Source organism: Hirundo rustica, chromosome 9 (genome assembly GCF_015227805.2).
Source record: "Hirundo rustica isolate bHirRus1 chromosome 9, bHirRus1.pri.v3, whole genome shotgun sequence".
Classification (NCBI taxonomy): domain Eukaryota; kingdom Metazoa; phylum Chordata; class Aves; order Passeriformes; family Hirundinidae; genus Hirundo; species Hirundo rustica.
In genome coordinates this window covers 4,208,823-4,230,028 of record NC_053458.1, presented here as the reverse complement: position 1 = coordinate 4,230,028, position 21,206 = coordinate 4,208,823, and the positions used below count along the sequence as shown (strand labels likewise).

Below are 21,206 nucleotides of genomic sequence, written 5' to 3'. Positions count from 1 at the left end.
GAAGAAACAGCTATGAGGCCACTTGGGCTGTGACCAAGTGTCTTTCCCACGGCCATTTTTATTTTCTTCTAATACGACAGAACTAAATATCATCATCTTGTGACTACTCTCTTAAAAATAAATAACCTCTGGTGTTCTTGCTTTCTGTGGTGTTGCTTTCCTACACTTGTGCACATCCTCTCAGACGCCACACTGCTAAAAGCATTAGAGCCACCACGAGCAGCTGGGTTTGCACAAGGGATGGCCACAACAATTTCAGGTGCAGGGGATGTCTTCCTCCCCCCAGATCACTTTAGAAAACAAGGAATTCGATTGTCACGTTGCAGTGGCCATGTAGGGCCATCCAAAAGCCAGGTGATAACTCACATCAGCTTTAAAGGTGGGAAACTGCCTCGTGGGGCTGGCAAGGGCAGGAAGCTGAACTGACATTTCCTTCATCTATCTGGAAGGTACACGTTCTCCCTAACAAAATTTCGTGCTAATCTTCAATTTGCTGTACCAGAAAGCTTCTCCCTGGTCAGCAAGCAGACACATCAAAATTACAGTGAAGTCACTGTGGGAAATAACACGAGTTTCCTCCTCCTTCAAATTAAAAGGGGGCGCAGGCTGGATAAAAAACACGCTGCTACAATAGGACTTGATTGACTTTAATGTGGAAACAGTTGCACAGTTTAATATATTTCCTTGCCAGAAGACTGGGAATTTGTTTCCAAAAGGGCAAAGGCCTCTGGGATGTGTCCTGATTCTTTGTGATTCGATCTGTGCTGCTGTCAATGATTTACTGCAGCATTTCGGAGCCTGGTGGGCTCCGAGCTCCTTCCAGCAGCCCTGAAAACTTAAAAGCTTTGGTTTGCAGCTGATCTATAGCAAAGATTTACATATGGCAAAGCAATGTGGTGGAGGCTGGCTCAGCTCTGTGCCTTGATCCTGTCTGTGTGCTCCCTGGCTTTAACACCAGTCCAGGCCACGGCGTGCAGGGAGCTCCAGGCATTGCCTTCCCACAGGTAAGTCAGTTCCCCTCCCCAGATTTCCATACAGGAATTACCAGCACGTCAATCAGCCCATCAGTTTTGTCCTGACTTGAGGCATGTGCACAAAGCTACCAGGGAAAAAAAAAAAAAAAAAAAAATTAAAAATTGGCAGCTGTCCAAAGCCCAAGCCAGGCATTGTAATTCCTTCTTAAAGGAACTGTTTGCACAACGGTTTTCCTTTTACAGATGACTATTAAGCCTTCTTAAACTCCCTTACTGAAATTACCAGGCTGGGTCTGGGCACTCAAAATGAATTCTCTATACAGGATGATTTATGAGTTAATATTTTTCATATTCTTTTGCATTATAATTATCTTACACTTTACAACACGAAGCTAACAAGTGCATGTGAATAACCCAGCTTTCAGTCCAAGCCATATCCTCATACGTCAGTTGTTTTTTTTTTCCCATGAACAATATTATTAACCTATCTGAGTGTCACTTGGGCTTTGAAGGAAAGGAATAAACAAGTAACATTTTTTTCTAAAGCTATAGTGTCATGATGGGGAAATGGGTGGATTTATTTTTTTTTTTTTTTTTCTACAGCTATTAATTTCAAGCTTGTTGTAAAGGCAAATATGATTTAGGAGGATCAAAAAAAGGTATCAGTGATAATTGGAACACGGAGACAAGGAGAAGGCGGAAAGGGAAAAAAAAACCTGTGGTAGTGATACACTTAATTATGAAGGCTTATTCCGATAATCCCTTTTGAAAATGAACAAAGACCAGATTTTTGATGTTTGATGAACTTATCAAACAAGGCAGAATAATGAAGAGGTAAATGTAAAATCCAATCGAAGGTGAGCCAATTAAGTACTTTGCTGAGTGCTGAAGGATGCAGTCCACAAATCCTCCTGTCAGAGCAAAAAGGCATCAATACCTGCGTGTCCTCCTGCTCTGGGTTCATCTGCAGGCTCCTGGGTTTCCAACTCATGCAGGGATCTGCACCCATAGGCTCCCTCACTGAGCTGCTGTGGCTTTCATTCAGCAAATCTCTCTTTCCCAGCCCCTGATGAATCCCCCATCAGCTACATCACCTCTGCTAATTATCAGTATTTCTCTTTGGACTGCAGTCTTGTAAGTAAAACAGACTGCTCATTAGTTAATCACCAAAATAATAATAAAAATAAGAATGTTCTGGCTCAGGATAAACCCTCAAAACGCTTTGAAGGCTGTGGCAAATGCAGGGTTGCATTTGCATGCCACAGATTACTCCTCAGGACAAAGACATGGCTCATACAAAGGAAGGTTTTAGGAGTGGTGACAGAACTAGAGATTGAAATGACTGGGCTGGGAGGCAGGAGAAGTATTTTCTGTCTGTTGTGTAGTGATGTTCAGAGTAAGTGCAGAGAGTCTGTTCCAAGAGCCACTACAATACATTACCTTTGACCTTTTCTCCTTATAATATGCCTTTAGTTATTTTCTTCTCCTCCGAATTTGTGCATTTTGCTTCAGAAATACTCAACCACCAAATTCTTAGCCAAGGTCCTTTGTACCTTGTTCTCTCAGCACCGTTGGTGCAGCCATTCTCACCCCTCCACAAAGCCTATGGAAGCCAGGATCTGATTTCACACTTGCTGGGAAAAGCCCTGAACCATGAGTTCACAATGGTGTAAAGAAAGTGACATCAAAACAGACTCAGTAGTGATAAACATCCCTGCTCCTGGAGATGGTGATGTGCTTCTGAAAAGTGAGGAAAAAAATTAGCTTTTCTTTAAAACCTGTCTCTTCATGATGTTCCTTTTGTTCACTCAGGATGGTTGGTCATATATATATATATACATACACATATATATATACACACATACACATTTACTTGCAATCTACCTATTGGAAAGGGAAAAGATGACTTGAGAGAACAGGAATCCCAAGACAAAATCCCCAGCTACTGCACCTGCAGGCCCTGCTCAATTCTGATGGTGAATACTTGGATGGGGCTTCTTGGGATGTTTCCCATTTCCTACAAACCAGCTTTCTGCTGGAAAAACACACACAGAGAGCTAATTTTCCCGCTTCCAGTCTCCAGCCCCTCTCAAAACACATCTTCAAAGACCTTAGACCACTCTTTCTTCCCCTCCCTAGAAGAAGCAGCAGAGATGTTAATTCTCCAGCTCCTGTCGACTGTCATCTGAGCCAGTGGTCAGGATGGACTGATTGCATCCCTTGCCAAGAGAAAAAAGTAAGGATCCACTGTAATGTATTCATTTATCTTCAGATGTGTCTGTGATGAGGATGTACACACATTAATTATATATATTATACATATTCATCATTCTGAAGCATCCAGTAAACTCATCCAAATATGATGGAGATGCTCCTCTGCTAGAGAGGCTCTTATTTACCCTGGTGTAAACTGGGGAATAAATTTATTCGAGGCAGCAAAACAGGAAAAGCAAAATCAAGGCAAATGGTGGAAGAATCAGGCCAGAATACTTGCCCGAGACTTTCTTCATTTTCTGTCTCAGATTTAATTAAGTATCCCGATTCTTAATGCAAATAGTCCAGTGAAAAGAAATCAGGAGCAGCCTTCATGCATCAGCTCCTGCTCTCATATTTTTTTATCATTTCACATATGTCTTCATAGTTTGAGAATTTATTTTCAAGTACCTGACATAATTCTGCTTTCCACTGAGTTTATCTCATCCCTGCCTTTTTTGTTCCTGTGCTTATAGGCAGTATATTATCAGTAAACAATATGTCTCTTCTCCCTTTCTTTCTTTTTTTTCCTTCCTGGTTTAAAGAGCAGCAAATCTCATTAATAATCCATCAGAAATGTTGCAGGATCAGTGTTGTAATTAGTGTCTGTGTCCATCTGAGCCTGGAGCTTTGCAGGGCAAAGCATATGCAGCTGGAAAAATGCCATATTTTCCCACAGTAAAACAAGAGATACTCTTAAAGCAGCCATTCCAGCCCCCTCTAAGTTCACATGGATGAACTCCAGGCAAGTCTGAGCTCCCAACCCTCTGCTGACTCCCCTGCCTTTATCACGTATGAAGCCTTCAAGCCACACACACACACACATAAAAATAGGAATGTATATTAAAAGGATAGTTTAGATGGCTTTATGGCCTGTGGAGGGGATGTCTCTGGGGGGTACACGTGGTTGTGTCTCTGTGCAGCACCGGTACCGGCGGCTGGTGCAGCCAGCAGAGTTTGGAGGGCAACGCTGCGCGGGGCACCTCTGGGATGAGCAAGCCTGCCGAGCTGAGACAACGTGCACAGGGCCACCAGGGTGCGGGCAGGACTTCCAGTGCGAGGGATCAGGTGAGTGAAGCAGGCACAAACCCCTGCCAGAGAGGTTTTGGGTCCCGGAGGTATCAGTCCCCTGCCCCGGGCAGCAGGAGGGTGAACCAGTACAAGAGAAAGCAGAAATTTTTCCCCTGTTCAATGTTTTCCCCCCCGCCCAACTTTTACAGAAATCCATCCACGTTACACTGGGATTTGGGTAGAAAAGAAGGCTGTGTGGCATGGAGAATGTGAATTTTTCAGTGGAACAAAGAGAGTAGGGATATTCTGCTCCAACTGCTGTGCTGCGTGCTCACACTCCCCTCGGCGCGCACAGCGCTCCCCCAACGCGCCGCTTTCTCCCCTGCCAGAGACACAGTTCAATCATCAATCCAACCAGCAATCTGTTGGGGTGATTTAGTTATTTTTAGCCACCTCCAGCTCTGAGGATGAGGATATAAAATGGCTGTTCTCTGAAACTTTGACTAGCCTTGACAGATTTCTGTTTCTGCACAAATGGCTGAAACCACCTTCCTGAGCATTTAACGAAAATTCTATCGAAATCTGGAGCCACAGGTCAGCTCTGTGACCAGCTCATCAGCTGGAGCAGGTTATCATCACTCCACTGGGGTAAATTAAGCAGTACCAGTTCCCCCCTCAAGGCTTTCTCTGCACTCCCAGAAGCAAAAGCCCTTCTGCATTGCCTCTCCTGCAAATATCCATCCATTCTTGCAATTAATTGTTGCAATAGAATCCCCAAATGCCTCCTGCAATGGGAAGAGGAAAACTTGCACTTTAATAATATGGAGGTGACTTCCTTAAGCCACAGGGTGAAGCTATTCCTATAGCAACTTTCCAAGAGTGTGATTTTAGAAAATAAAAGTCAGGACAGCGAGGTGACCTCTCCTCGATTCCCGCCTGATAGAAGCCCACGGGAGTGGCCAGCTTGGACTCTGTGCTGCGTTTAGGTCCCAGAAGCTTGGAAAAACAACTTCCCCATGGAATAACACCATGTTTAACACCCAGCATGATTCCTTGTGGCCCTGAGATGTGGGTGAAAAACAGCAGCACAGTCAGTGCAAGCTGCCAGCCAGGATTTCTGGAGGGCGGATAAGCCACCACCTTCATCTGTGCACTTTAGGGCGCTGCATTAAACGGCATCTTGTGTGCAATGGAGACAGAGACTGCAGAGATGGGTCTGATGAGGATAACTGTGAGGATGAAGATATTGAAAACCCTTGTGAACATCTGTTCCCAATCCCAGGGGTGGAAAAAGCAGTCCAAGGGTGAGTAATTAATCAATAGTGGCTCCTCTCGCAATCAAAACAGGTTTATGTTTCTTCTATTGCTCTTCCTTAGTAATAGCAATGACCCATGAATTGAGAGGGGGCTGTGCAAAACCCAAAGGGGAGGAGCTGTGCCAGGTGACCATGAGGGTTCATTCCAGCTTTTATTTCAAATTCTGTCTAGGATCTATTACCTGACCACAATACTTGTGATGCTCTTTTTGTACTCCTGGAAAAACAGATGCCAGATACCTCACAACTTCCTCCAGTTGTTAAAAGTAATAGACTAAAGCAAACAGCAGACTTTGGAGATGCAGCACCCTCCTGGCATTCATCCTTAAGGAGATTTAACTCCAGGATTTACAACTTCAGATTCAAGGCAGAGAGCCTGAGTGCCACATGAGGATATTTAAATACTTCTGCCCGTGAAAAGTGTTTCCCTGTTCAGTTTCAAACTTTGATTAGGAAATACAGGCAAAAGAGAAATCCAGAATAAAATGAAACTGAAAGGCAAATTGTGACTCTTGTTGAAAACCTTCTATTTTAACCAAGCTACGGCTCAGTTTCCCTTGGAGAACATGGCCCTGCCTGTGGCAGAGGGGTTGGAATGAGACGATCTTTAAGGTCCCCCCCAGCCCAAACCATAGTAGGATTTTATGAACGTGGGCTACAGGATGAGAATGGAGACAGCCACTGTGTAACTTTCCCATCAGCTCAATCCAACACTCTCTGGATAAATGAGATAAATGTTCCTCTGGCCCAGGGCCTGGGAGGGTCCATCAAAATTTTACAAGGCATGCATTAATTTTCACTGAGAACCCTGTTTAATTCTGCTCTCTGAAGTGATTCTCTTGCAGAACACAAAAAAGCAATGGCATTTTCTATCTTAGTCCTAAAAGATGGTTCCCTGTTGAGAAGAGCAGTACTGCTGTCTAGTTTGAATAACGCTTTCACTTTGGGCCACAGAATTACATGGAATACTAAGTAATAGGAGGGATTTCAGAGGGCAGCAGCTGTGAGGGCTGGAGAGCAGGAAGAAGGAGGAATAAGGAAATAATAAGTGACAGACTTGGCAAAGCACAGGCTTCATGTCTAGGGAGGGTGTTAACTACCCTGAGAAAGGGTACCATTATTAAAAAGAAAGAGATGAAATTAAGATAGAAAATAATTGCAGAGAATGCCAGGAAGCACTTTGTGACAATGAGATGCATTAGGCTCAAGAGGAACCTGGAGGAATTCCAGGACTTTGAGACTTTCATAGCTGCACTTGTTGGGAGGGGCTGGGCAACTTCCCTGGTTTCTTCCATTCCTCACATGTGAGTCCAAAATAATGTCTGGGAAATAAAATGGCAGTCTGCCTCCTGGTAGCTCTGAGAAGGAGGCAGCAATGAGACAACAAACCCAACCCATGTCTAAGTTATTTTCCAGCTCCTCAGGAGGCCTGAGGATAGATAACCCGTAGTGTCAGGAGAACCCTGTGACAGCGACTGAGGGAATAAACCCGGAGCTATGGATAGCCTCCTGAATTTGGACAACCTACTTCTTTCCAAGGTACAACATCCTGACGCAGGAAGGGAGGCAGAACATTTACGACCCCGAGTTTTTTGGAGGGCTCTGTGAGTACGTGTACAACGGGGAGTGGCGGGAGCTGCGGTACGACACCACCTGTGAGCGCCTGCACTACGGGGACGACGAGAAGTATTTCCGCAAGCCTTACAACTTCCACGTGTACCAGTTCCTGGTGGGTGCTCCAGGAGGACAAACTTAGCAGCAGTTTCCCCGCAAAAAAAGCCAAGCTTCCCACAAGGAGATCAGGCACATTTTGCCTGTAGGTTGTCTTTAAGGTACCTCAGCAGGCGGTCAATGGTGTAAATGCTGGTTTATAGCACATCAAGGAACTCACCTGCTTTATCACCCAGGCATCCCCACTGCTTCCTCTGCCCCAGTCAGAGCCGAGAGAGAGGTGTTTTCTCTAAATTCTGCTATTAATGAGCTGTAGGGCTTGCACAAGCACTTTGCCTCTCTAGGGATGGAGCTGGCCATGTGTAAATTGGTAACAGTGCTGCTGGTTCAGTCTTTGAAAGCATTTTAAGCCTGTGGCATGGCTACAAGGGGCATAAATCTGAATTCTGAGTGAGACAGGGATCCTGAAACCCATCACCAGGGATCACAGCACCTACAGTCCATAAGGTCTTGTCTGATGTCGGACACTGATCCAAGTGGAGCAAGGATTCTGTTTGGGTCTCCCACATCGTAAGTGGGTGCCTTGGCAACACTGTTAAACATTTATCATGTTTTTTGACATGAATGAATGAAAGCACATTATTCCTGGGAAATATTACTCAATGCAAGCAGCTTTCATGTCCACCCAGAAAGCAGAATCTCGTAGTCCCCAGTGTGAACACCAGGGCTGGCTTTTTACACAGCTGGCACAGCCCAGACTCAGCAGAGCGCCTTGATTCCACGTGCCAGCAAAGTAGAGCTGTCAAGGAAAAGGTCACTTCTCTGAAACACAGGCAAAACAGGGCTTGTTTTCTAGCCTTGCCATTGTAAACACATGTTGAATTTTTCTTTTCTTAAATGAATCCATCCAGAAGCAGGATGGGGAGGAAAAAAATTCAGTCCAAATCGTTAGGATTTGGCAGAGCCATAAGGAACTGGAAGGAGGGTTTTATAACGAGAAGTGTCAGGCTGTCTTATTAGGTACCATTACCAGCTCTGGCTTTGAATGGATAAGGACAAACATCTCTCCTGCTTGGAGATGGATGAAGGAAAATGCTTGGCTTTATCCATATTTTTCATATATTTCCAAATGAAATGGCATGGGTCTAAATTCCTTATTCCACATTCACTGAAGTCAGTGCTGGTGCTGTCAGGAGCATCATGGGCTTTAACAGAGGTTAAAGAAACAGAGAAAGAAGAAACAGAGATTAAAAAGGAAGGGAAGCACCTGAAAAATTAATGTCTGCTCTTTTCATTTTAGGCTCATGCTGATTCTGGATTTGCTTTTGAGTTTTACGATGATTCAAAGGACCTGCTTGATGCCCTTAAAAGTGATAAATCCAAAACAACGGGCTTCACCATTGGAATTGGGCCTGGAGGTGGAGATCTCATGTTAAACCTGGGCTTCGCTTTATCAGGTGGCAAAGGATCCCTAAAGAATTTCACACAATACGATGCAAAGGTAAAAAAAAAAAAAAAGCAACAACAAAAAAACCCAACCAAATCAGTGATGCATCTGCTCCAGTCACATCATCTGTGCATCGCATGGTCTGGCTGTAACTTATGTCAGTTTGTTCTCTCAATTGCATTTTTTAACACGGGGTAATTGTACCTTAATTCGTTCACGTAATTGCAAATGTATGATCGTTAGTAATCCCGTTTGCTGCTCTTGGTATGTTTCAGCAAACAGGGAGTGGGAATAAAATTGAATTACGGAGTGCCACAGCACATGTCATCTCACCCCATCCTGTTTCATGGCTACATTAAGCACATAAATAAAAAAATGCTTAAAAGTGACGATGAGGGAGGAGGGAATATCAAGATGCTGATCAAAACAATTATCCTCAAGGAATGATTTCTGGTAGCAAATATATCTTGCTCAAATTAATACGAGCTGCCTCGTGACGGGGAAATAGGCTACTTTTTACAGGAGGTTAAAATACCACACTGAAAAAATAGTACCTGATAATAGGGTGTACTTCTCACAGAGGGTTTACATCATGGACTGGCTGTGATGACCTCTTTCCAATCTAATAACAGGAGTGCTGGTATTTCCCACATTTACCGTGCCCCATCTCCACTTCTCTCCAGGCTGCTGACAGAAAACAATAAAGAAGAATTACTTTGGTGGTGTTCCGAGTCAAAATGCCCTTAAAAGCTATTTGAAATGAGCACCATTATAGTATTTACTGTGACCCTTGTCCACACTCACATGATGTTTGCAGCTAAATGATGATCAGTTATTGGAGGAATCATTTAAAGGGCTGCTCATGTTGCTGTGGAGACTTGTCCAAAACAATGGCAAATACAGAGGTGGAGCCTTGGATCTGGTGGTATATCCAGGAAATTCTCCCTCCATCAGCATCTTCCTGGCCAGGGAATCTCCCCTCTGCTGGGCTGGGCTTGACCCTTGTGCTTTGTCACTCACTGAGTTTGTGAAAAAAGCAAAAAGGGAATAAACATTATGGAAAGGAAACCAGAAAAAGAAATCTCAGAGACAGAGAATGGAGGGGAATCACATGGAGCCCAACTCTGGTCACATTCACACATCAATAAAACCCCTGTAGCATCCAACCCCTCAAGGCCCTCCACATCCACAGCACGCCAGAGAGAGATTTAAAAAAAAGAATTACCATAGTTTCATTTAAAATTGTGCTTGTTTTCATACATGCACTGACAGTCAGAGACTCCCCTGCAAGCCTAAAGCCTAGAACTTCATTTGTTTAAATTAATGTTGACGGCAGCTCCTCTTTCCTTTACCTGCAGGAGGTTGGGTTCATTAGAGCTGTGACCAAGGTGCAGACAGCCCGCTTCAAGATGAGAAGGGACAACATTGTTCTGGATGAAGACGTGCTGCTCTCCCTGCAGGACCTCCCAGACACCTACAACTACGGCATGTATGCCAAATTCATCAACGACTACGGCACCCACTTCATGACATCTGGCACCATGGGGGGCGTCTTTGAGTACATCCTTGTCATCAATAAGGAGGAAATGAGAAGGAAAGGTCAGAAAAATCAAAATATATTCTCTGTTCTCTGCTTTCTGCTTTAAAACCGGCATTTTCAACCTGCTGGCACTACTGGCCACATGGATTGGGATTAGCTTGAGCGTCACCAAATGTGCTTCCTGCTCTGATTTGAGAAGTACCTCAAGTGTAGGGTGAAGGTTTGGTCATTAAGGAAGGAACTTGAGCACTATTTTCTCCATTTTTTTCAGTGTCATTGGCTAATCTTCTCCCATTTCTTGTCATCTTTGTTCACTTGGAAGCTGCAAAGCCACCCAGAGCTCAGCAAATCAGCCCACTCACGTTTCAGCCTGTTCGTAGAGCAATTTTCTGTAAATGGAAATATTGCACTACACTCTGCAATACTTCTGCCACTTTCCTCTGCTTAGTGCCACATCTGGAGACTAACAGACCCATGTTAGCTCTAGTTCTCAACAAATTGGAGTGTATGAGGATGGAGAGCCCTACCTCTAAATTTTAGTTAGATGAAACACTCACTGTGGACACCGAGAGCGTGAGAATTGCCATTGCTGGCAGGTCAAAAGCATAACATTTTTCCTACTCAGAAACATGGGATGCAGAACAATAATACGGGATTTTAGCCCAATAACCCAGCTGCCAACTTCTGTAAAGGTGTCAACAATGAAATAGATCCCATTTCCCCTAAGGGCCATCACTCTGCTGTGCTGAGGGTATCACTGCTGTGGTAACTCCAGGCCAGACACTGATGCAGAAGGAAATGGTGATCTTGGACAAAAAGGTGCAATTTGCTGTAATTTCAATAATTTTCCTGGTTCTGCCCAAGAATCTGCCTCTGGTCTGGAATGGCTTGGTCCCATCAGCATAAGGATAACTATGTCCTCCATAGTGCACATTAACCACACCAATTTTTCCACAAGAAATTATTGTTAGAGAGGATTTTCATCAGGTTCCTGAACCTCTAATGTTTGGAAACATGACGCTTTTTCAAATTACTTCTTCACTTTGAAGGGTGAGTGATATAGAAGTGAACAAGGTCTTGGCAAGCAAGTCTTCAGGAAGGAGACTGCCAATTTCAGAGGAAGAATTAATCAAGAGCATGTGGAGGGAGGCCATTATTTTGCTTTATCTTGTGCTTGCTGTGTGTGTAAGGAGATTTACTGCCACGAGATGCCTTATCTTAGGAAAGAAGGGTGCTGAAGTCCAGCAAAAGACAAAAATGTGCCCCAGTGGAGGTGTAATTTCCATTCTAATGCAGCACCATTCTGTAATTTTCATCTAATCCAGGCTCTGCCGGAAAGTCCACCCTTCCCAAGCCAGCAGTGCTCTGTGTCACACAACGCTGACCCAGAAGGACCCACCTGCAGTGTCTGATATGCCACTGCCTCAAAGCATTTAGCAAAAAAACCCTGATTTCTCTAATGTTGATCACAGCCATGCTTGGAGGCCGTGTTTACAAGAGGACTATCCTCCTTCCCTGAGGAATGGTTAGGATCAGGATGTAAGTGCTCAAGTCTTAAAATCAGAGCTTCCTAAGATGGGTCTGAAGCTCTGCAGACGCATCACTGAGTGCCCACAGGGCTGAGCACGGCGCTGCTTTAGATCAACCACTGCATCCTGAGGGCCCACCCAGCCCACGAGGCTGTTTGCTAAATGCTCTGGAAGAGAGAAGATTCATTTTTTTTAATAGAGCAATGACTAAAGCACAAACCTGGGGAAAAGGTCCCTTGGCTGAGTCCTCCCTAAATGAGACACAGCTTAGGTGGTCACTGAGCACAGAGCTGGACTTTGAGCACTTAGGAAACCCGAATTTTGAAAATGAAAGCACGTTCTCTGTTCAGCTATCCACAGCTCACTGCAGAGCTTAGGGCTGCAGTTCTGCTGCCAGACCCACTCCCAGCTTCCAGGCTGCAAGGGCTTATATGGATGTGGTCATGAGTGAAATAAATACTCGTGTCAGAACAAGGTCCCTCGTTGCTCTGCCATCAATATTTTTCATTACTTGTTTTTAAAATAGATTGTTATGGTTCTATTATTTAGCAGAAAACAGTATAATGTGTTCACACATTACAAGAACATTTATGGGAGGAACATTATGCGCGGAGTAAATTAGAAAGAGTCTTCCTATATTCTGATTAATTCAAAATGCGGCTGTAAATCTTATCACTCCAGCACATTTAACTATCGCAAATTACATCATTTGAAAAAGAAAAAATACCAAACCAAAACCCTATCAGGGCTCCCCCTTTCAAGTGCCAATATTTACTGAGGCCACCCTTTTGCAGTGATAACCGCTTTTCATTTATCAAGACCCGATCCTGCCGCCACCAATGGCGAACGGTATCGACAGCCCCTCGCTGAACATAATTACTCAACGGGAACCATGGCAAATCAATTAATCAGGGTGTTCCTCAAGTTTAATTTTATGGCACTCCAGCACCAAGATAAGCAATCACTCACGTTGCTTTGGGTGAATGAACTTTACCCACTGTGTTTACAACAGTTGAACAGTTTAGTGCAAGTAATTGAGTGCTACACGTTTAATCTTCCTCAAGGGCCCAGTTCTGCAGTGGGGTGCAGTTTCCCACTCGAGTCTGGAGCATGTTTCAGCTCTCAACAGTTTGAAGCCAGGACTTACACCCCTTCTCTCAGGATGCTGAGTACCTAAGCGGGGTTTGGATCCACCAAGCCAAGGAGCAGATCCATGCCCCAGCTGGCTCCAGTGAGCCTCTCCTGTAGCAGAAGGGAACAAGTTTGCAGGTGACACCCCAGAGGACAATCTGGTTCTCTCTGGGAACCTCATGAGGTCCAACAAGGTCACGTGCTGGTGAAGGGAGGGAATTCTGCCCCTCTGGTGAGGCCCCACGTGCAGTGTTGCACCCAGCTCTGGGGTCCCCAGCTGTTGGTCACCATGGAACTCGTTAGGGCAAGCCCAGAGAAGGCACAAAGCTGATTAGAGGAGTGGAGAACCTCTCCTATGAGAAAAGGCTGAGGGAATTTAAGTTGTCCAGCCTGGACAAGAAAAGGCTCCAGAGAGACCTCATTGCAACCTTCCAGTACCTAAAAAGAACCTAATAGAAAGACAGGTTTTAATCAGGGCCTGTTGTGACAGGACAAGAGATGATGGTTTTCAAGTAAAAGAGGGTCAGTGTAGATTAAAGAAGAAAGATTTTACAATGAGGATGGTGAAACACTGGCACAAGTTGCCTAAAGAGGTGTCAGGAGCCCCATCCCCGGACACATTTGAGGCCAGGCTGGATGGGGCTCTGAACAAACTCGTGTAGTTGAAGATGTCACTGCCCAGGAAGGAAAGGGGCTGGACCAGATGGTCCTTAAAATGTCCCTTTTAACCCAAACCATTCCATAACAGCACAGAACCAGAGCCACGAGTGTTTGAGCAATATTTTAAGCACAAGCAAGGCAAGGCCCTGCTCCCCAGTGCTGAGGTGAGGCTGTTCAGCAGACAATGCTCCAGGGTGGGACTTGGACAGAGGTTTAAACTTCAGTCCATTAAACCACAACACACAAACCCCGCTGACCTCTGTGCCTCCCTTCAATACCGTGGCATTGATCACCAGGCCCCTCTGGAAAACACTTAAAGGCCCTCTGACAGAGCAATATAAAAGTTACCTATTACTTACGGTACCCGCATTTACTGCAATCAATGGACTTCTTAACTACTAAAGAGGACGGCCTTATATTTGCAGTACACTGAAGTGCTCACATAAAACCAGGCTGTATGAAATATGCACATTGCTTACCTTGGTGAAACCACCTCATTAGTTCCCTTCTCCCCTCTGCAGTCGCTTCATGGCTCTCCAGTTACATATTTTCGTGATGTATGTGGTGGTGCTGGCAGCAGCAGGCAGGAAAGCTCTGGCAGCTCTCGGCACACAGGCTTCCCCAAAGTTACTCCTTAAGGTGCTGCTTAGGCCATTAATAGGCGGGTCAGAACCCGAATTTAGGAAAAATATGAAATATAAAAAAAAAATTCCTCTCTAATTATGAAAATAGTGAGGATCTATTCATTTCAGCTGCTGTTCCTGGGTTTACCGTAGTTATGAGTCTGTAAAAAAACCAAAGGTTTGTTTCTAATTATATAGATCAAACAGGGACATTTGTGCCTGAAGCCTTAAGGTTTTTACTTTCTTCTAGTATTTTCTAAGGAAACAATTTTTACACCTATGATATGATAGGCCAAATATATCGCAATAAAATACTGGGGTTTTCCATTGCCCTTCGCCCAGAATAGCTTTTGACTTTGAAACACAAGCCATGAAAATAACTGAATCTTTTCTTCAATGACAGAAAGAAGAAGTACGAAAACTAACACCATGAGTCACTGAATTTACCTGTGTGCTTTCTGGTTTGCAGCCATCAGCACCGAGGAGATAAGCGCCTGTGTTGGCCTGTCCCTTGGCATTACAGTCAGCAAGGACACACTGAATCTGGGTGCCACCGTGACACACTCTGACTGCAAAAGCAAAGGATTCCTGAAAACTGGTACAGCAGCAGGGCTGTTGGGGCTCCTTGGGTCGCTTGCTTTCAGTCACTTGGGCACAGAGATACGCGTAGGTCACACAAGGTGTGAAGAAGGGAGCTCTGGTACCATCCCTCAGACAAGGCAGGACCACATCTCCAAGAGTACTGATCCCTCTCAAAAGGGCAGGAATTAATGTAGCAATATCTGGATTAGAAACAGAGGCTCTGGGGTGGCTGGGAGGCTGCAGTCCTCAGTAATGACAGACTGGGCATGCATGGCAACTAAAAAAAGTCAAAATTGACTCTAAAAAGAACTCAGGGAGGGTAGAACCCCCAGATTTGTACATTTCATAATGAGCTATAGACAATGTGATCTATTGCCCATGTCCCACCCAGAAACCAAGGCTGGAGGAGTGCAGGCTCTTCGGGTCTTATCAGCTTAGAGGATTTGGGATGCTCAACTTGTCGCCTTGTGATAAGGTGGCAGGGCTCGCCCCACAAGCAGGGAGCACTGAGCTCACATCGATCCCAGGAGGCAGCTCCCCGACAGCGCCCTGCACATCTGATCTCAGCTCCATTTAGCACTTTCTGGGGCCTGTGTGGAAACAGCAGCCAAATAATACGTGTGCAATTCAACTTTCCAGATGCTAAAAGCCACGGTGCGGTTGTGGAAGATATTATTCCCCGGATTAGAGGGGGAGATACCAGTTACAGCGGAGGGCTCCTGAACAGCTGGGATGGCAAAATGTATCGTCACTGGGGCAGGTCATTAAAATATAATCCTACAGTTATTGATTTCCAGGTAAGGCTTTTCTGCAGTTGAAGAAACTCTGCCGCTCTAAGGAATGAAAGTGTAGTCGAGCAGATCATTTCGTATTTTTATTGTGATCCCATCACAGAACAAGATTAAATGTAACGGGCCGCTGATCTGGTAACCTCTTATTCATTTCACAATGGGGACTGCATCTCCCACCGGCCACATCCCCAGGGAGATGGACAAGGAGCTTAATGCTGGATTAGTGCCAGGTTAAGTTTCTGATGCGCTCCCCAACAGCTGCACAATGCATCGCAGTTGTATTCATCCCCAGTGTTCTCCCTGGTGCTGCCCGCCCTCCTGTGTAAGCAGGGGACTCACAGAGGACTGGGGAAGGTGTTTTGTGACCCAGAAAAAGCTCTGCACAGACAGCCCCCCTCCAGGAGCTCTCTGAGCAGGGAGCTCCCGGCCACTCTGTCAGGTGGGTTTTTTTCCCCACACTCCAAAAAGAAGGTCTGTGGCCATAAAAATCAGCAAGGCTCCAGGCTCCCTTTTGTTTCACTGGATGCCCCATAAAATGGGAAGATCACTGAAGTATTTTATGGGGCTTCTGGTGGGGGAGGAGACTGGTGCAGGCAAAGGGGATGGAAAGGGACAGAGAAGAGCAACCCTAAAAACAAATAGTCCAGGACAGAGCTGGCACGAGGGGGTGGCCACAACTCCTCAGCTGTGGTCAGCAGTTCCACAAGTACCCCAAGATGCCAAGGCCACCAGTCTGCTCCAGGAGTTCATGTGGCATGTGGGGAAGGATCTCTGTCATGGCAGGGACACGACGCAATTTCTATCCCTCTTGTCTGCATTTGAAAGCAGGTCTGAAAGCTCTGACAGAGAGTGGGAGAAGGGAAAATGGATTTGGGAATTATCTGTGCTATTGGCAGGGCAAGAAGGACTGTGCAAGCCTGCCTGGACAGCACCTGGTGGCAGAAAGATCTGATAACACAGAATTGCCTTCAGTTCCAGCTGCAGGTTATTCACCTTTTTGCACAAGTTCCCATCAATTCTGGGCAAAATTTCTTGCCCTTTTCCAGTAAACCACGCACTGTCCTCTCTGTTGGCTGCTCCAGAGCTGGGCACTCACCCTGCAACCAGTGTCCACTTCAGCAGCTCTTATCTACAGCCCCCTCAGTTTGTCAAACAGGCTTGTGCAAATTTGCCTAAGAGCTCTTCCCAAAGCCCAGCTGATCCTGATCCTCCCCTAGACAGGGAGCGTTTGCACAGGGGCACAGATGGACAGATGTAAATAAGTGTCCTCACACAGTCCCAAGTTTTTAGCTTTAGTACTCATTGAATATTAATATTCAGTTGGGCAAGTTATAATTGCTGCCCAAACTGGACTGTTTTTGCTGACTGGTATATAGGAACTGTATCTTGCTGCTGGAAAAATATGATGAGCGAGTTACATTCCCAAAGCTGTAGATGACAGTATTATTTCACAACATCAAAGGGCAAAAAATATATAGGCAAAATTCCTCATTCTCAGCATTTACTGGGTATTTTACAATCTGGCCACTGCAAGCGATAGGATGGCAATAAATTTTGATGATACCCTCTGTCCAAAGCCCTTACCAAAACATTTTCTTCAAAAAGGCAAAAAGCATGCAAGGATCTCAGGGACTGTGACAGCACTAAGAAATCAGTCAAAAAAACCCTCAGGCTTACTGGGGTGTTTTAACTTATCATCCCAATCCATACTAAAACTCCAAAGCATGTCCAGAAAAGCCAATCCCACACAAACCTCCAAGATGAGGAAGGTTTTGGAACGGCGGCTCCTCGCTGGGGCAGCAGCACATTTGCATGATGTACATGCAGCTGTCGAGGAAGACAAATGAGTTTTCCCCCAGCCCCGAATCCATCCAGCAATGTCACAGCATCCCAGTTGATGCCCAGCTGAAATTGTTTCCATGCCATCCATCTCCATCCCCCCGCAGCTGCAGCCCATCCACGAAATCCTCCGCAGGAGCAACCTCGGCCACATGGAGAGCAAACGGCAGCACCTGAAGCGGGCTCTGGACGAGTTCCTGACGGAATTCAGCCCCTGCCGCTGTGGGAAGTGCCAGAACAACGGGGAGCCCATCCTGGTGGGTGACACCTGCTCCTGCCAGTGCCGCCCCGGCTACAGAGGCCCTGCCTGCGAGCAGAGTGAGCGCCCAGGTGAGCCCAGGCTGCAGCAGGGCAGGGGGAAAGGCAGCAAAGGGGATGGATTTCCAGCTCCAGGTGGCTAAACCAACAGCTCCTGGCACCCACACGTCCATCCCACCTTCCCTCCTGCGTTTTGTTGGTGCATGATGCCGAGCAGCCCTGCGAAAAAGCGGGATTAGCAGCTCAGGAGATGGAGGAATGGCTTTAAATTGAAAAAAGAGCAGGGTTAGATTAGGTATGAAGAAGAAAATCCTCCCTTGGAGGGTGGTGAGGCCCTGGTACAGTTTGCCCCATCCCTGGAAGTGTCCAAGGCCAGGTAGGACAGGGCTTGGAGCAGCCTGGGATAGTGGAAGGTGTCCCTGCCCATGGCAGAGGGGTTGGAATGAGATGTTCCCTTCCAACCCAAACCGTTCTGTATTTTACTATTACTATAAACAGTGGAAATGGGGGTGTGTTTAATTGCTGGATTGAATCCAGGAAATCCTCTGGAGGGCTTGTGGCATCCCACTAAGGATGGCTGCTCCAAGGGGAGAGCACAAACCTCATCAGGCAGGGAGGGGAGGGAAGGGGAAAAGTTCAGGTGAGGCAACTGCTCACATAGTATGCCACCAAAAAAGCCATTTTAGTAAAAAATTGCTACACTGCCAGATTTCCCACCCCCTCCCAGGATTCATTTTGACTAGAGTGTCTATTTTGGGGTGAAGAAATATGTTTTTTCCAAAGTGACAGGCTTATATTTATGTTTTCTTTGTCACTTTCTATACTATCCTAAAAAGTTAAGTGGGTAGCAAAAAAAGCTGAGGTCGGAACAGGCTCCTTCATTTCCAAAAAAATTTACAGTTATCTATGGATATTTTTGTCCTGATTCATGATGGGGGAAAAAAAAAAATCTAAATCTCAGCACATGAAGCTGGCAGAAAAATCCATCTTTAGAGCAGTTCCACCAGGCAGAGCTCCAGGCCTTCAACCATGGGCTCATCACTGGGGCGTCACCAGTGGAAAATCAAAGCTGTGCTGAGATAAGGAGTTGGAGCAGAGATGGTTTGTGAGGCTGAATTCCAAAGCTTTGCTTCAGTGACTGCAAAGTGGGTTTCTTTAAAAAGCTCAGGTTCTTTAGGTTGTCCCCAAATCTCTAGAATTTGCTTAGGAAGCACAGGACATGCCACCAAAGCAGAACACTGGACTGGCCAGACCTGTGCTCCTTGATTTTAGCAACAATGGGGACAGGCACACTTCTAACTCATGGGCAATTTTAATTTCAAATTTTCTATTCCAAAACTCCTTGAAGACCACAGTAATTTTTTTAAAAATTATTTTTAAAAAGCACAATGCTCCAGCAGATGGAAAACACAGCTTCCCAGCCAGCACTGAGCAAGAGAACACACATCCATTTGCCCTGTCTGGATTAATAAAGTGCCCAAGCCAGGCATGAAGGCCAGATGAGTAAATAAAAAACGACAGTAAATGACAGCCATCAAGCATTCCCATCATTCAGGAGCACAGCCATAATCCATAGTATCGACCGCTCCTGACAACTCAGTCTGTACTGTAATGAAAAAGCTTTGGAATGCCCCATCCCCAAAAGGACTTTTCACAATGTCCCCACAACGTTAGGGGACTTCTGTCCCTCTGCCTTGGTCAGAGGAGAGGAAGTGGCTGCAGAGAGAGCTGTGAGCTGCGCTTTGGGAAAGGAGAGGCAGAAGGTTTCAGATGAGCTGGACAAGAAACAGCTGCTGGTGTTTAGGGTGATGCTGATTCATCCACTCCGGCTTCAAAGTGCCGTGATCTCAACAACCTCAGCATGGCTGGCATAGAGCAGGGAGTCCATACCCAGAGATGTTTCAGCCAGACCTGAAATCCCTTTTTTTTTGCTCATTTTTTCCCTCTCTCTTCCGTGTGTCCCCAGGTGGTGAGACGGACGGGCGCTGGAGCTGCTGGTCGGGCTGGTCCCCGTGCCAGGCGGGGACGTCACGGCGCAGCCGGCACTGCTCCAACCCTGCCCCGCAGCACGGCGGGCAGCCCTGTGCTGGGAGAGACCACCAGAGCAGAGCCTGCTGAAAGCCCAAGCTGCCTGGGGCGGGGTGGTTTGGAGCCTGGGCTGGGCTGTGAATACACCGGGCGTGCGACGGAATCACCCCTGGGAGAAACAATTGACCGGCGATGAGTTTCTACAGGTGCTGGATGTGCTGTGTAAAACCTGACCAACTGCTCCCGTGGCTTTGTCCCAGCAGATGGGGTGGGAGCCCCACCAGACATGATGGGAGCCCCACCAGCCCCCAGCAAGGTTGCTGCAGCAACCCAAAGGAGGTGGAGCTGCTGGGTGACCACGGGGCTAGAGCGTGTCATGAAATAAACTCACTGCGTGTGTTTATGTAACTGAGCCTGCCTCTCAGGGAGTTTATGTACTTTCCTTTGGGAAACGCTCACAATCTACGCAGTTGGTACTGACATATGTACCAGGAAACTTTTGTGAGTTGGCGCTGTCAGATTCGTAAGTCCAGCATATTGGCCAGGGCTGCGTTTGCAGCAAAGCCATATGCTGCTCTGCATGGGGAAGGCCTCAGCCTAAAGATGCTGGGGCATCCTCACAAAATGTGAGCCCAAGCTAAAGAAGGAATTTTAAGCAGATAAATAAAGCAATAAATGGGGAAGCTCGAACGCAACCGTTGGGCAGAGGATGTTCCCACACAGGCAAAGGCTTTTCCTCTGTAAGATCCGTGATGAATTGACTATTAGCACGCAGGCATTTTATCTCCCAGGCACACAGAGCCTGAGAAGATGCTAACAGGCTGCCTGATTTAAGGGGCTTTTTTTGAATGTGAGACGTAAATCTCAGCACAAGAATGCACACAGTATTGAACTGTGTCCAGAGACCACGGCGAGAGCCTGCAGCTCCCTCTCCTTAATGAACTGCCACAAAAACCCGGGATGGACGGAAGGCAAATGGCACTTCATTTTACTGAGCTTTTCATTGCAGGGAGAGAAAGGGGGAGAAAAAATAAAAAAGCCCCGAGAAGGAATCAGACATTATGAACAACAACAGCACCAAAACCTCAAAGCACAAAGCAGCCCTTCTGTAGACATGTGAATGGAGAGAGGGAGTAGAAAGGAATGGTGGTTTAGTGAAGGAAATTACTCAGGTGCTTGGAAATGCTTGTTTTTCAACTGTGCGTCAGTGGGGATTTACAGGCTGACACTCAGCTGATGTAAATCAGTGTTGCTCCTTCACTGCAGCTGATTTATGGCACCTGAAGATCTGGCCCCATATTTTCTTTTGTGGCCATGTTTGCCAAAGGCCAGTTTTTTCACCACTGTTTTTTGGTTTTTTTTTGTTTTGTTTTTGCTTGTAAATGAAACTACGGGCTGGAAACAACAAACCCTGTTGTCTCAAACCCTGAGATGGATTATTCCGTGAAAAATCCCTTTGCTGGGGGGCAAAGCTGTGGCCTTTTTCAGGCCAACATTGCTATTCCAGGTGAAGCAGCTGCTCAACCAGAGAGGAATTCGCTTCCAAGGGCTTG

The 21,206-nt window shown here is 46.0% G+C and overlaps 1 protein-coding gene across 2 annotated transcripts; it reads left to right on the top strand.

Annotated features, from left to right (window-relative positions):
• Positions 1–891: 891 nt before the first annotated feature.
• C8A (complement C8 alpha chain) lies at positions 892–19,743 on the top strand. 2 transcript variants are annotated; one of them, XM_040073204.1, is made up of 11 exons: positions 892–1,004; positions 3,114–3,210; positions 4,151–4,295; positions 5,398–5,542; positions 7,094–7,283; positions 8,526–8,726; positions 10,031–10,271; positions 14,625–14,753; positions 15,377–15,534; positions 17,475–17,697; positions 19,592–19,743. In XM_040073204.1, exons 1-11 carry the CDS (start codon positions 892–894, stop codon positions 19,741–19,743), a joined length of 1,794 nt encoding a protein of 597 aa, XP_039929138.1. The 2 variants fall into 2 exon arrangements, with proteins under 2 accessions (XP_039929138.1, XP_039929137.1); XM_040073203.1 differs by having other exon boundaries at positions 15,365–15,534.
• The last annotated feature ends 1,463 nt before the right edge of the window (positions 19,744–21,206 follow it).